General features: G+C 37.6%; 1 protein-coding gene across 3 annotated transcripts in view; it reads right to left on the reverse strand.

The window, feature by feature from the left end:
- The window catches only part of shep (RNA binding motif single stranded interacting protein alan shepard), a 1,233,958-nt gene that overhangs the window by 12,103 nt on the left and 1,205,232 nt on the right, over positions 1-16,623 (reverse strand). For all 3 annotated transcript variants that reach the window (XM_073985862.1, XM_073985863.1, XM_073985864.1), the window contains 4 exons: positions 14,340-14,481; positions 13,872-14,245; positions 6,547-6,711; positions 6,011-6,183 (listed from right to left, as the gene is read on the reverse strand). In XM_073985862.1, coding sequence (XP_073841963.1) covers positions 6,022-6,183; positions 6,547-6,711; positions 13,872-14,245; positions 14,340-14,481 — 843 coding nt within the window. In that variant the 3' untranslated portion in view covers positions 6,011-6,021. The remainder of the gene's footprint in view (positions 1-6,010; positions 6,184-6,546; positions 6,712-13,871; positions 14,246-14,339; positions 14,482-16,623) is intronic.

The following is a 16,623-nucleotide window of genomic DNA, read 5'->3' on the forward strand; positions in this document are numbered from 1 at the left end:
TCCATCAGAAGATCTCTGAAACGGTGATTAGTGAACCCTCTGCAACTAGGCCAATTAGCTTTCCCATGGTTGATGAATGTGTACCTTTCAGATGTTATGAAGTCGGCTGGTTTGCTGATGGCGACAATTATGGGGACACAATGGTTATTTCTTGCGGACTATGGTACTCTCCGCTAATTTTGGTAAGCTACGGTCACTAACGTTGGCTCGACGAAGCTCAAACACGCTCATTTGCTAATCCCGTCGACTCTCGTGGGAAATTTGGTCTCACTTTGGTTATTCGATATGAATATGTAGCGAGCAGTAGCATCAGTCCATCAGAAGATCTCTGAAACGGTGATTAATGAACTCTCTGCAACTAGGCCAATTAGCTTTCCTATGATTGATGAAAGTGTGCCTTTATGAAGTCGGCTGGTTTGCTGATGGCGACAATTATGGGGACTTGGGCGGTTTGTCAGCCCAGATGACACAATGGTTATTTCTTGCGGACAATGGTACTCTCCGCTAATTTTGGTAGAGGTATTAATCTGCTCAACCTCTCTGGTCATTGCCGAGGACCTTGCATTCGGTATGCAACTCACAGCGAGAGTTATTTTGCGTATTAGCCATTTTAGTTGGTGCCGGCAATGTTTCTTGGAGCTTTTCGCCCACTATCTCAGGATGTATGGACTGTCCCCACAAAAAAATTGTACCGTTGTAACTAGAGCCGCATACACAACATGTTGCCAAAAATTTCAAAACTATCCTAGACGAGTCCTTAAACTGCATTCTTTCCAAAACTTTGTGTAGGAGGTACCCGAAAGAGTGATCCGATGTAGCCAATATGCGAGCCTTTAACAAATAATACGTTGTTCAAGGTTTGGACCAAAGTTTAGTTGGTGCCGGCAGGCTTTTTGAGGCTTTTATGCCATTATCTCGGTTACCACCGTGGTCGTGGGTTCGATTCCCCGGCCAGGTAACATCAACCATTTTTCAACGGTGACAAAATACCCCTCAGTAATGTTGGCGACATTTCCTGAGTATTTCAGCCATGTAAAACTTCTATGCAAGTGGTGTCATAGGACAGGCCGTTCGGACTCGGCGATAAACTGTAGGTCCCATATCATTGAGCTAATATGAATCGGGGTGCACTCATTGATATGAGAAAAGTCTCCCTTGTCACTTCTCAGATGTCTGTGGAACAATTATTATGCCATTATCTCAGACTTGCCACAGAAAAAAATGAGCCATCGTAATAGGGCAAGAAGGATTTGTTGCAAAGAGTGTCAAAAAGAACAGAGACGAGTCCATACTCACACCTGATATATTCCTGGAAGTAATATTAGCATATGTAATGTTATGACAAATTCGGTTACTCCCATCGAGAGCCATCTTGCGCACCATTTTTTTGAACATTTTTTAAATTTTGTGGAGTAGGTACCGGAAGAGTTGGCCGATATGACCTATGTTCGAACTTAAACTAAGTTTTGACAAAATATTACGATAACCAAATCTATTGATCCGTTCGAGAGTTACCGTGCACCCCAGCAAACCACACATACAGGAGGACTGGCATGACCGTGCACCCCAGCAAACCACACATACAGGAGGACTGGCATGACCGTGCACCCCAGCAAACCACACAGACAGGAGGACGGACATGACTAAATCATCTCCAAATTGTCTGAAACGGTTTTCGTCCAAACCGGGTCTAAAACCATTATTTCGATGAGGCACAATTGTGGCCGTATCATGATCAGAGACATACCCTTACGATGCAATTTTGCGCTTGCATTTTGAAATATGATGTGGAATGTGACCGGAGGAGTGAAATGCTATTGCCCAGAATAAAAAATTATTCATGCCTGGAAGAAATATTACGACGTACAAAGTTTGGATCAAATCGGTTTCTTCCAAAGAGTTATCGTTTGCTGTATCAATAACTAATTAAACAAAAAGTCAGGATATAAACAATCTCAAAGTAGTCATAAACGACTCGACACACAGAAGAGAATGTTGCATTGTTATGGAGTCAATCTGCTGTGCCATTGATATATTTGACCGTGATCCACCCAGGATTGTATTAGCAGATTTCGTAGGAGTATTGTTTCAGGACATATTTTTCCTTTTCTGACTTGCCTTGGGCTAAACATGTATTTTTAGGGGATTCCCTTAATGATTATATCTTCCAAACCAGATCATATTAGGTCTTTAAGTGGTGAGGTTTCATCCTCAATAATAACACTGTGAAACAAAATTCAATTTTTTTTTTCAAAATGATGGGAAACCCCGATTTAATTATGAAAGTAAAGCTAAAAATATGAGACACGTGTATGGGCATTTTTAATGTTTACATCGGAAAGTAACCAAAGTAGTTGGGGCAAATTCCGCCCATTTTTAGTTTTTTTTCGAAATATTGGAGTTAAGATATCTTGAAATCCTTGCATTTTAGGTATATAGTGTTTTTGGCAACTTTGCAGAGGAGGATATGGGGAATATTTTTGTTAACAATTTTAACCCTCATGCGGTATACCAAAGGGGTCTTCTTGGTGCTTTTTACGAAAATCTTTCAAAAACTCCTTTAAAATGTGATCATACCAAATCCAAATATTCTACAAAATTGTTCGTCATAAAATGTTACTATAGGTCACAGAATAAATACACCAAATCTGTAAATCTTATTTAATCGCCAAGAATCTTAAAAAATGAAAAACACGTTTTAGGGTTAAAGTCGGACTTCATCTGAGTTTTTTTCAAAATTGTCCCTCAAGACATAATTATAGAGGGCAGTTATCAAAGACAAAAATATTCTTAGTCAAATTTCACTATGGGTTACCAAAGAAATGAAATGTATATTTACATTATATATCATGAAAATGTCAGTATCAATGTTGCTGAAAAAAAAACATGAACATATTTCCGTATTTTTTTGATGAAAAATGTATCCTTCCTTTTTCGATTTGATACATGAAAGTAATATAAAAGTTGGTTCTAGATGAAAAGTGTCAAAAGAGGAAAAATTCTACACAAAATTTCACTATGAGTTTCAGAATAAACCATATATCTAGGTATACTATTTTCTTAAAAAAATTAGATTACAAATTTATACATTTTAGGATGAAAATATTTCTCAATTTTTTTTTATGATTTTTTTTTCCTTCTTTTCGAGTTGATACATGAAAGTAATATAAAACTTGGTTCTAGATTAAAAGTGTCAAAAGAGGAAAAATTCCACACAAAATTTCACTATGAGTTTCGGAATAAACCATATATCTAGGTATAATATTTTCTTAAAAAATTAGATTACATATTTATACATTTTAGGATGAAATTATTTGTTTTAATTTTGCACTGTTAATTTTACATAATTCCATATTGGATCAAAATCTAACAAAATCCTTCACTTTTTGGGGATATTGTTAAAGAAAGAAATGTTCTAAATCAAATTTCACTATGAGTCTCTGAATAAAAAAAATCTGAACCATAACATAAAACATTCTGAGCAGCCCTTGTTTTTGATATAGGGTTTAGGGTCATAGTTTACAATTTTTTCCAGTGAAAATATAGGGTCTCACATTGACGCTTTGGCGTGTCCAAAATAATAAAATGATGGTAGTAACACCTGCTTTGGTGACATTTACAAAATTAACCCTAGAAATTGGCATAAATAACTGTATCGTGAGTGATCATCACATTGACAAGCCTTTTATGTCAATTTCTAAGGTTATTTCCGTAAATGACAAAAAAAGCAGGAGTTATTCCCTTCATTTATTATTTTGGACCACGACAAATCGTGAATGTAAGAGCCCACAAGACACCAATATTTCCACTGAGCCATAGCCGTAGACCTCTCACGTACTTTCACAGTACTAAAAATACGCAATTTTGTCAAGTCCGATCTGGGTTGTCTATATTTTTCAAATATAGATACACCACAAGTTTTTTATATGCTATTTAAATGGAGTGCATACCATCTTCTGTATAAATTCATAACGAACAACCATGAATAAAATATTTATGGTGTCCAATCACAATGACAATCTGGATAAAAATTGAAAAATATGGCCCTAAATCCTATATCAAAAACAAGGGCTGCTAAAAAGGTTTTATGTAATGGTTACAGATTTCTTTTATTCACAGACTCATAGTGAAATTTGATTTCGAACAATTCTTTTTTTAACATTATCCCCAAAAAGTGAAGGATTTAGTTAGAATTGATTCAATATGGAATTATTTAAAATTAACGCTTCAAAAATAAAACAAATAATTTCATTCTAAAACTTATACATTTGTAATCTAATTTTCTTAAGAAAATAGTATACCTAGATATATGGTATATTCTGAAACTCATAGTAAAATTTTGTGTAGAATTTTTCCTCTTTTGACACTTTTCATCTAGAACCATGTTTTATATTACTTTCATGTATCAACTCGAAAAAATAAGAAAAAAAATCATCAAAAAAATTGGGAAATTTTTTCATTTTTCAGTAAAATTGATACTGATATTTCCATGATATATAATATAAATATACATTTAATTTCTTTGCTGACCCATAGTGAAATTCTTTTTGTAACATTATCCCCAAAAAGTGAAGGATTTAGTTAGAATTGATCCAGTATGGAATTAGGTAAAATTAACGCTCCAAAATTTAAACAAATAATTTCATTTTCAAAACATATACATTTGTAATCTAATTTTCTTACGAAAATAGTATACCTAGATATATGGTTTATTCTGAAACTCATAGTGAATTTTTTTTTTTCTTTTGACACTTTTCATCTAGAACCAAGTTTTTTATTACTTTCATGTATCAACTCGAAAAAGGAAGAAAAAAAATTCATCAAAAAATTGAGAAATATTTTTATGTTTTTCAGTAAAATTGATACTGATATTTTCAGGATATGTAATGTAAATATACATTTCATTTCATTGCTGACCTATAGTGAAATTTGACGAAAAATATTTTTGTCTTTGATGTCTTCTCTCTAAAATTATGTTTTGAGGGACAATTTTGCATAAACTCAGATGAAGTCCGAATTTAACCCTAAAACGTGTTTTTCATTTTTAAAGATTCCTGGCAATAAGATAAGATCTACAGATTTGGTGTATTCCGAGACCTATAGTAAAATTTTATGACGAACAATTTGGTAAAATATTTGGTTTTGGTATGATGACATTTTAAAGCAGTTTTTGAAAGATTTTCGAAAAAGAACCAAAAAGACCACTTTGATGAACCGCATGAGGGTTAAAATTTTTAGTAAAAATATTCCTCATATCCTCCTCTGTAATGTTACCAAAGACACTTTATACCAAAAATGCAAGGATTCCAAGATATCTTAACTCGAATATTTAAAAAAAAAACTAGAAATGGGCGGAATTTACCCCGCCTACTTTGGTTACTTTCCGATCTAAACTTGAAAAACGCCGATACACGTGTCTCATATTTTTACCTCTACTTTCGTAATCTACACGGTTTTCCTTGTCATTTATTGTTGTTGTCGCACAGTGTAATAGGTAAAGAAGTTTTTATAAAGCACAATAAGTCTGATTAGTTTAGGATTTAATTTGCGAATTCAAAATCAATAATGATTTCATTTTTCATGTTTTCTGTAAAATTTTATAAATGCTAGCTTATAAGTACGATTTTTTTTTTTGGTCATGGAAGCAGTCAGTTTGGATACGCCTCATATTTCCGTTTTATCAGAAAAATATTAGAACTGTGTGTAATTATATCACTAAAACCGAAAAATAATGTCTATCTAAAGAAGCAACATCAAAATAATACCAATACAAATATACAACTTAAAAATTAAACACCAATCCAATGAAATGAAATTTCTATGATAATGTTCGAATGATTGGCAAGTGTGGACAACAACTTGTTAGTGTATGTGTGAGGCACAGTGAAATAAACAAAATTTAATGCATTTTTGTAAATTATAAAATTCGATTTGTTGATGATGTTGTTAAGTTTTTTTTTTTTTTTTGAAACAAACAAATCCATTCAAACACACTGACTGACGCACTCACCTCGCGAAAACCTATTTGGGAGCGGCTGGATGTGGATACTGCGTATATGCCTCATCGGGTGATGCAGCTGTGCTAGCCTGTTCAGAATCTGTCATTTGCATTGTTGGTATAATTGTAGGTTGTGCATAATATGGATAACTTGGACTAATATACTGTAATGATGGAGAGAAATTCTAAAAGAAGAAAAGAACACAAGGAAAAAAGAAAGAACACACACAAATAAATCAAAACAGATCAAAAAATGAAAAAAAGAAAAAATAAAAATATTAATAAGGGATTTAATTAAACAACAACGACAACAGAGAAAATTAAATTTATTATTTTTTCACTTATATGTAAATATTGTGGAATAACAATAACTACTTAGGGTATTCAATTTAAATGAAATTCAAATATTTTTATATTTTATATATAGTTTATATACACATATGTATGTTAATACGTATAAGAGATTGTTTAATTAACCTTATTAAGATACACATATGTTTCCATAATTTTACATTCATATATATGTATGTATATACATATTTACTTACCGAATTGCCAATTTGCAATGTGGCCAATTGGGGCATCATTGTACCATATGGTACGCCTGTATCGCCGCTAACCATCATCGATATGCCACGTGGTTGCACTTGATTGACAGCATCTGGTTTATAGGAAGCAACACCTAACTGTGGAGCAGCGGCCATTTGCATATACTGTTTATAGATGCGGGATTTGTATGAGTGTGTGTGTTGCGGTTTCCACCAATGTTCATAAATAAACGAGAAGAAGAAGAACAACAACAATGAGTAAGTAATTAACTTAAATATTCATAAATCATTTATTGTAATTATGTACACATTAATTACAGAATAAATTAAACATATGGACAAATGACAACTGAATTGTGTATATTTGAGCATATGTGGAAAGCTGTAAAGCTCAAATCCACAAATTCAGAAACAAAGATAAAAATATCAAGTAATTTTGGTTTTAAGCAATTAACTAATCTTAAAAGAGGTTCGAATCACCAACTAGAAGTTATTGTAATTTCCAGCAGTGGGTAAACATATAAGCAGGATAATGATGCCTCACGTCACCTCATGGGTGACGTAGGGGATGAAAGATACCAAGGAACGGTCCTGACTGGCTTTAATATGGCAAAGTTCAGGATTTATCTTGGTTCCTCTCTCATTTCAAGTGGACACTGACCTCCTCGTGGTGTCATCTGGGGTAGCTGATTTTAACATCCGTTAAAGGTAGTGAGCTAAAATGTGCCGCGCGTTCACCCATAAGAATGTTAAAAACTTGGGTTTGGGCGTCGGGTTAGTTAAGTAAAAAAGGATCAGTCGACTTTGCCGACAGAGATATACTCTCAGCCTGTGTGAATTGAAACACATTTTTCCCCAAAAAAACGTTAACTTAGGGTTTTGAAAATTATGGGCGCATGAACCGACAAAATTATGGATTTGGATAGAATCTCAAAAAGTTCTGCGGGGAAGGTGTCAAAAGGAGTGGACCGACATATTCCATTTTGAAAGTAGGTATTATTTTTGGTACCATTCCCCTCGAAAGATATCGCGACCACCTGTCGTTTCAGTTGGTCACCATATCATTCACAGGTTTTGGACCATTATATCAGGAAGCATGTACTTGCCTACGAAAAACATGATATCGCTGTAAATCGGACCAATAGGTTAAAATTTTCAAGGGATCCTCGCACAGACCCTTAACGGGGTTGCTTTGTTTATGAGATATCACGCCTACTATTTTAGCTAATATTTTCGAATTTTTGTGGGGGAGGTACCGGGAGGAGTGGATCTACAAACACCTCCTTCGAAATTCTTGTAATATTCGAAGAAATATTATGATATGAAAAGTGTGGATCAACTCAGTATTTGGTTCGAGAGTTGTCGTGCTCTGCAGCCACTACATGGTGCCATAGAGGGTTTTTACACTTTTCGGGCTGTTTTCTCAAGAAATATGGACTTGCCCCTGAAAAACCTTTTACCGTCGTAATTAAGGCAGCGAATGAAAGTTGCTTCAACAAAAATCAAAGCGATTCCAGAGAAGGTCTTAAAGTGAACAAAAACAACAACATTGTTCCACAACATCCCATACGCGACAAGGGAGAGACTTCTCTCATATCAATGAGTGCACCCCGATTCATATTAGCTCAATGATATGGGACCTACTGTTTATCGCCGAGTCCGAACGGCGTGCCTTAAAACACCACTTGTAGAGAAGTTTTTCAAGGCTAATATACTCAGGAAATGTCGTCAACATTACTGAGGGATATTTTGCCACCGTTAAAAAATGTTTGATGTTGCCTGGCCGGGGAATCGAACCACTGACCTTCTGCGTGCAAGGCGGGTGAGCATACCATTGCACCACGGTGGCACCCAGGTCTTAAAGTGAACTTATCCAAAATTTTGTGTGAGAGGTACCCGAAGGAGTGGACAAATATAGTCCATATTCGAATCTGATATATATATTTGGTAGATATATTGGGATGTGTAAGGTATGGACCAAATCGGTCACTACCATCAAGAGTTATCATGCGCACAATTTTTCCGAATATTTTTGAACACTTTTGGGGGGAGGTACCTGAAGGAGTGGACCGATAGGGCTGAACTTGGTTTGGACAAAATATTACGAAGGCCAAATTTTGGACGGAGTCGGCAGATCGTTCGAGAGTTAGCTTAAGCCCCAACCACTACATACGGTGTTGTAGGGTTTTTTTTGCACCATTTAGGCTATTTGCTCAGAAATTATGGGCTTGCCCCTGATGAAAGTTGTACAAAGCGATTCAAGAGCAGGTCCTAAAGTGAACTTTTCCAAAATTTTGTGTGAGAGGTACCCGAAGGAGTGGATGGATTGGCTCCATATTGGAACCTCATCTAAGTCTAGTAGAAATTTCACGATGTGAAAAGTAGGGACCAAATCGGTTGCTCCCTTCAAGAGTTATCGTGCGCACAAATTTTCCGAACATTTCCAAAGTTTTGTGGGGGAGGTACCGGAAGGAGTGGACCGATATAACCTATCTCCGAACTTACACTAAGTTTGGACAAAATATTACGAAAGCCAAATTTTGGACCGAATCGGTTGATCCGTTCGAGAGTTATCGTGCGCTCCAGCCAGACAGACGGACGGACATGGCTAAATCAACTCCAAATTGTCTGAAACACATTTCGTCCAAACATACTTGGGGTATAAAACCATTATTTCGATGAGGCACATTTTGCCCGTATGAAAGTCTATATACCCTCGTTAGCATAAATGCTGAGGGTATAAAGAAAAACAAATCCATCTAAAGTTGACGAATCCCGCAAACGTTTTAAGGACCATGATCTGCGAATCTGCATCTGGAATGTTCGCACTCTTTATAGAGCATTGGCAGATGTACTTGAAAAGTACAAGGCCGACACTATTGCCATACAGGAAATACGATGGATTTGGAAAGGCGTCACAACAACACCTAAAGTTGACGCACTGTATTATAGCTGCCATGACACAAAGCATGGGTTTGGTTGCGGATTTTTAATTGGTCGGAGGTTAAAACATCTTGTCTCCAGCTTCACACCAGTGAATGAAAGACTCGCTGCAATTCGATTAAAAGCAAAATTTTTCAACATCAGCTTTATTTGCGCTCATGCTTCCACTGAAGAAAAGACGAACAGACAAAGATATATTTTACGAGCGCTTAGAAGAAACTTATGACCGTTGCCATGCCCATGACATTACAAATATACTAGGCGATTTTAATGCCAAAATTGGAAAGAAGAATATCTTTGGCCCAACATTCGGGCCACAGCGAAACATCTGACAATGGTATGAGACTGATAAACTTTGCAGCTGCAAAAAACATGGTGGTTAGCAGTACCAGGTTTAAGCATCTCGATATTAAAAAAAGCACCTGGCTGTCGCCAGATCAAAGAACAAGAAATCAAATTGATCACGTTGTGATAGATGGAAGACATGCATCAAGCGTGTTGGATGTACGATCGTTCCGAGGTGCAAACAGAGACTCGGACCACTACCTTGTTGCAGCAAAGGTACGTACCAGATTAAACGTAGCAAACAAAGTGCGAACAGACACAACACGGAAGTTGGTCATTGGTAAGCTGCAATCACAACAGATAGCCAGCATATTCCACTCAACTGGCCCAATTGCTTAATGAAAGCACTCCTCGTCCCGATAACATATCAGGATAATGGCAAAACATTGCCCACTCCATGCAAACAGCCGCACATTCAGTACTTGGATACCAGATACCTTCACCAAGGAATCTATGACATGACCAGGATTGTCGTGCTGCTACCGAAGAGAAAAATGCGCCATATAGGGCTACTTTACAATCAGTAGCAACGCGTGGAGCACGAGAGAGGTATCGGGAGAAAAGGAGAGAGGAGACACGTCTTTTCCGCAGGAAAAGGAGAGAGATGGAAAAGTGGGAGTGTGCACAAATCGAGATGTACAGGAGACAGAATGAAGTCCGAAAATTTTACCAAAGAGTGAAACATCAAACTGATGGATTTGACACTGGCACATCCTCCTGTAGAGACCAGCAAAGTAATTTGATAACTGATAAATATAGTGTGCTAAGGATATGGAAACAGCATTTTTCCAAACTGTTGGTATCCAATAGTAGCGAAGTCGACGAAGATACCACAGATCCAATCCCAGCAATAAACCTGCTGAAGAATAATAAGGCTGCAGGAGCCAATGACCTACCAGCCGATCTGTTAAAAACCGGAGGCGACACGCTGATAAAGTGTATGTATCAGCCAGTTAGCTCCATCTGGCAGGAAGAACGCGTACCCGACGATTGGAACCTGAACATACTGTGTCCCGTCCATAAGAAAGGAGATAAGACTTTATGGTCTAACTATAGGGGCATATGGTCCAACTATCGCCTACAAGATAGTGTCAGGGGTATTGTGCGAACGACTAAAGCCCATGGTCAACGAAATAATTGGACCATACCAATGCAGCTTTTGACCTGGCAAGTCCACCATTGACCAGATATTTACCCTGCGACAAATCCTGGAGAAGACCCAAGAGATGCAGATCGACACCTACCACCTTTTTGTCGATTATAAAGCAGCCATCGACAGCCCGCTACGTTCAAAGGTATTCCAAGCCATGTCTGAATTCGGTATCCCCGCAAAGCTCATTCGGCTTTGTAAAATGACTCTATCTGACACAAGATCTTCAGTTAAAATAGGAAAGAAAGTCTCCGAAGATTTTTGTACCAAAAGAGGTTTCAGGGAAGCAGACAGCCTTTCGTGTGATCTTTTTAACATCCTGCTAGAAAAGGTTATACGAGAGACAAACGTCAAAAGAAGTGGCACAATCTACACAAATAGCCACATGTTACTTGCCTATGCTGATGATGTAGACATCATGGGACGATCAGTAAAAGAAGTAACCGATACCTTTATGAAGGCCGAAGGAGAATCTGGTAAAGTGGGTCTGGCGGTAAACGGCGAGAAGATCAAGTTGATGGTGTCGACGCGCAATGCGTCGATTAAGCTCGGACCAAATGTTGAAGTTGGTTCCTATAATTTTGAGGTGGTAATAGACTTCGTATACCTTGGCACCGTCGTAAACACAACAAACGACATCAGTTGTGAAATAAAAAGAAGAATTATATTGGATACTCCTTGAGAAAATAGATGGACAGTTTTAAAATACCCCTATGGTACCCTGTGCTGTGGGTGGAGCGCTCGATAACACTTGAACGGATCAGCCGAATCGGTCCAAAATTTGGACTTCGAATCCCTTTGGTTTTTTTGTAACGACTTGTATTCGCTTTGCCCATTACGACGGTACATGTTTTTTTCAGAGACAAGTCCTTACTTCTTGAGATAATGACCCAAATGCTCCAAAAAAGCCTGCCGGCAACAAGTAAACTGGGAAGTACATAAGATAATCCTCGAAGGGAGAAATCGATTTGGCCCAAACGTTGTACATCGAATTATATAGACGTCAGAAGTATTATCGGTAGTATTGTCCGTGGTCCCAGACTGAGGGTATACCTCTGATACTTTTTTACTTGTTTTTCTGTGTTTTGTAACGACAAGTTCCCTCCGGTTGCTGGGATAGCTCGCGGGGTCAAGAGTCTGCCACAGAAATTTGTAAGTGGAAAGACCGAGAGAGTGATAACACGGATTTCTTGTTGGTTTTTAATCAACACTGTGTTTTATTATTTCGTTTTTCTTTTAAGGAGTACACATGTATAAATTATTAAGTATATACAAAGGTAGAGTTCCAGTCGCTCGTTCGGGGTGACCTGGATAAGTTCACCTCTCCACTCGTCGTCGACAGTCCAGTCTTGACGGGAGACCTGAGTAGATTCTGGATATGGGCTGTGTGGAAGACCTGGATAAGTTCTTCGTCTATACCGGCCTGTTGGGTGACCTGGATAAGTTCGCCCTCCGTCCGGGTTCTCTTCCAGATAAGTTACCGTGGAAAGGTCGGCTAAATGGTAGACCTGAACAAGGTTTCCGTAGGCATCGCGAGAGATCTGGATGTTTTCCTAACTGGACGAGTGTACGCGTGAGAGAGGACTCAGGAATTGCAGATACCTCAAGGAATCCGGACAATGATACGCGAAGGGGTGTTCCAAGAGTTACAAACACTTCAAGGAATATGGGCAAGAGTACGCAAAGGAATTCCAAGAGTTGCGAACACTTCAAGGAATCTGGACAAGAGTACGCGAAGGAGTTCCAAGAGTTGCGAACACTTCAAGGAATCTGAGCAAGAGTACGCGAAGATGTTCCAAGAGTTGCGAACACTTCAAGGAATATGGGGAAGAGTACGCAAAGGAATTCCAAGAGTTGCGAACACTTCAAGGAATATGGGCAAGAGTACGTAAAGGAATTCCAAGAGTTGCGAACACTTCAAGGAATCTGGGCAAAAGTACGCGAAGGGGTTCCAAGAGTTACGAACACTTCAAGCAATCTGGGCAAGAGTACGCGAAGGAGTTCCAAGAGTTGCGAACACTTAAGGAATATGGGCAAGAGTACGTAAAGGAATTCCAAGAGTTGCGAACACTTCAAGGAATGTGGGCAAGAGTACGTAAAGGAATTCCAAGAGTTGCGAACACTTCAAGGAATCTGGGCAAGAAGTCACCACTCTAACTCACCTGGTTATCTGCGATTGTTTACTTCCACTCGATTAAATTCGCGCACTAGTTGACTTGACTTTCTTTGAACACCGACTGAACCCCTTTCGATTTCCTCCGGTCCATTTATAGGAAAAGCAGTCGGTACCTATTACCCATTAAACAAATATAGTTCAGGCATTTATTGGTAGAGGTAACCGTGATGATAGGTGTCACCTATTACCAGTGATGATAGGTATCACCTATTACCAGACCGATCGTGGCCTTGAGTCGATCGGTCCGTGAACTTAACGGTTAACACTTGAACTACTTTAGTAAACAAATATTAGGGGTGGTTAAGTCAGTTTGCAAATAAACATAACATAGACAAAGGGTGTGGACGAAAACGAGCGTAGCATTCACACTGATGCAGTCGCGCAGGTAGCACGTAGATGCAGTGTGAATGTCATAATTGGGTACTTGTATAGCCCCCATATAAGCGTAGCCACCAGATACAGAAGTTCAATTCGGAAATTTGCAAGTATTGGTCCATGTTTGGGAAAGAATAACAATGTCGTCACATGCTGATTCTTCTAAAGGGAGTATTTATTATCAGTTAAGATATTCTGCTCCTTTCCTTTCATAAACCAAAGGAAACTAATTGTTCCATCTTACTTTAATACACTTCGTGGTGGAGGGTATATAAGAAACTTAACGCCGTTCATACTTGATTTCATTTATAATTAAACAATTCTTCCCTTACTCACCTGATCATCTACCTGAGTGATCGGTTGTGTCATCATATAACTGGGAATCCATTGTGAACCAGCCATTGGATAACCACCCACTTGTGGGGCACCGAAACGTGAATATGGCACCCCGATTGGCGTGCCCATATTGACACTGACACCATTCTGTTGCATGGCATTTGGATCATAGGCCACCGGTATGCCCTCAGCTGAGACATCACGCCACGTTCGTCCAGTTTGATCGGGAGCTTTGAAGAGATTCTTCTTTTTGGGTCCGCCATCGGCAAATTTAACTAGTAGTGGATCTTTGGCACCGGGAATAGTTGTACCATTAAATATGGCAATGATTTGTTCACATTTTTCGCGGCTTTCCATGCGAGCAAAGCCAACACCTGGAGGAGTAGAAGGTAAAGAAAGTTTGGAATAATTATTACGAGAGTAAGGAAAACAATTTCGAAGAAAATAAAGAAAACATCCTCTAGTTACCCTTTGAGTTCATTTGAGCATCGCGTAAAATCCTTGTCGACACCACCTGTCCATATTTCGAAAGCATGCCCTCCAGATCGGTTTCTTTGAAGCTGGGTGGCAAATTTGCTATGTACAAATTTGTGGGATCCTGTTCTTGTTGCTGTAGTTGAGAATAAGTTTTGCAACAATGTGTGTGTGGGTGTGCGGGTATGTGTTGGTGTTGATTGAGTTTCGTTTGTCAAAAGCAGTTGTTTGGTTTGTTTTCGGATATTTTGGGTGTTGTGTTGATTTAATGTTGTTCATTGTTGTTGTTTTCAGGATGTGAGGGGGAGTAGAAAAACAAATAAAATAAAAAATAACAAAAATATTGTGTTTTCAATCGTTAAAGGTTAAATGTTTAATAAAAACATTTTTTTTCGTTTTGAATTATTTATTCATTTAAATTGGCCGCACACATTTTTTAGTTTTATTTGCAATGTGGTAGTAGATGGCGGTGGTGGTGGGTGGTGTTGGTAGTAGTTGTGGTTGTTAATGTTAGTGATGTTAACACAATTGTACACAGAGCGAGAGAGAGAGACGAACGTCACAAAAAAAGCATTTGTTGTTTTTCGTTTTAGTTTTACATTAAAGGAAAACATGTTTTAATTTAAAAAAAAAGTGTAGGTGTATGTGTGTGCACCATGTTGTTACGGATGCAGTTATGTTGTGTGCATGTATAGTGTGATTATCGTAGTAGTAGTAGTGGTGGTGATGGTATAGCATTAGTTGATGGTAGTAGTAGCAGACATAAAGTTGGTTCACATGTAGTTGCCAAGAAACAACGTGACGCAGAAAATGTTAAATTCATGTTTTTTTTTATTTTTTTATCGTTTTGTTTGTTTTCCATTTTGCACAAAGCACACGCACACATTCAAATGAAAGGACATAGCAATACACAATACGCATGTGAGTGTGTGTTTGATTTTGATTTCATAAGGTAGAATAGGTAGAGAGCAAAAAAGAAAGAAAGAACAAGAGAAAAAAAAAGAAATAGTTCTTGTTTTAGTGAATTCATATCCTTCATTTTAAATCGGAAACTTAATTTTAATCAATTTAATAGTGTTAATGGGAGTTGTGTGGATGTGTGTGTGAGTGTTATTTTAACAGTTTTTAAAGATTTCATATCCTGCAGTCTTTTTAATAATATTAATGTGTTTGTGTGTTTTTTAATTTAATGTGAATAATAATATACAGTGTGCAAAATAAGTATGATACCTTGCTTGGCTGACAGCTCGAAGAATTCTTTGTAAATACGTTCTTCAAGTAAACCCATAATTTAAGAAGGTAAACATAACTCCCCAATTCACTGAAACTAATTTTTGTTCACCAAGTAAGCAAAAGTAGCAGCCCGCTTTAGCCTCAGCTTCATGGCCTTAAACTGTATTTAATCACAAAAGCATGAACTTGCCCACGAATATTATGTCCTTGTTATCAGAACCACAAGGACTACCTTCAATGAACATTTCAAAGGAATCCTCGAACAGTCCTTAAACTGTGTTTAAGCGATAATTATGATTTTTTTGGGGGTTGGTCCTAAATGTGTTGCCCTATAAGGGTCTATATAGCGAACTTGCTGTTTGGAAATAAGCCAAGCCATGTCTGAATTTGGTATTCCCGCAAAACTCATTGGGCTTTGTAAAATGACTTTAACAGACACTTGATTCTCAGTCACGGTGCTCTTGAACAATTTTAAATGAAAGGTGCTTTGCGGATTCTGAAACTACAATGTTCATAGATGAGAAAAATCAAAAAATAAAAAAATCGCTAGAGCGCTTTTTAAATAAATCGCGATTCAAGTTGACATTTTTAGGGATTTTTTAGGTTTTCACAACACAACACTTTCTTTTGTCTCATTTCGGTAGGACTTGTGGTTTTCAAGAAAATCGTGAAAACCTACAAAATCCTTAAAAATGTCAACTTTAATCGCGCTTTATTAAAAAGCGCTCCGGCGATTTTTGTTTTTTTATTTTTCTCATCTATGAACATTGTAGTTTTAGCATCCTCAAAAACTTCCATTAAACGTTGTTTCAAGAGCACCGTGCAGTTAAAATAGGAAAGAACCTCTCCGAACAATTTTGTACCAAAAGAGGTTTCAGACAATGAGACAACATTTGGTGTCATTTCTTCAACATTCTTTCTGGAAAAGGTTGTACGAGAGGCTAACGTTAAAAGAAATGTCACAATCTACACCAATAGCCTCATGTTACTTGCTTATGCTGATGATATAGACATCATGGGAAGATCAGTAAAATTAGTAACAGAT

This window comes from Musca autumnalis, unplaced genomic scaffold (genome assembly GCF_047663935.1).
Source record: "Musca autumnalis isolate F117 unplaced genomic scaffold, ASM4766393v1 scaffold_4, whole genome shotgun sequence".
Classification (NCBI taxonomy): domain Eukaryota; kingdom Metazoa; phylum Arthropoda; class Insecta; order Diptera; family Muscidae; genus Musca; species Musca autumnalis.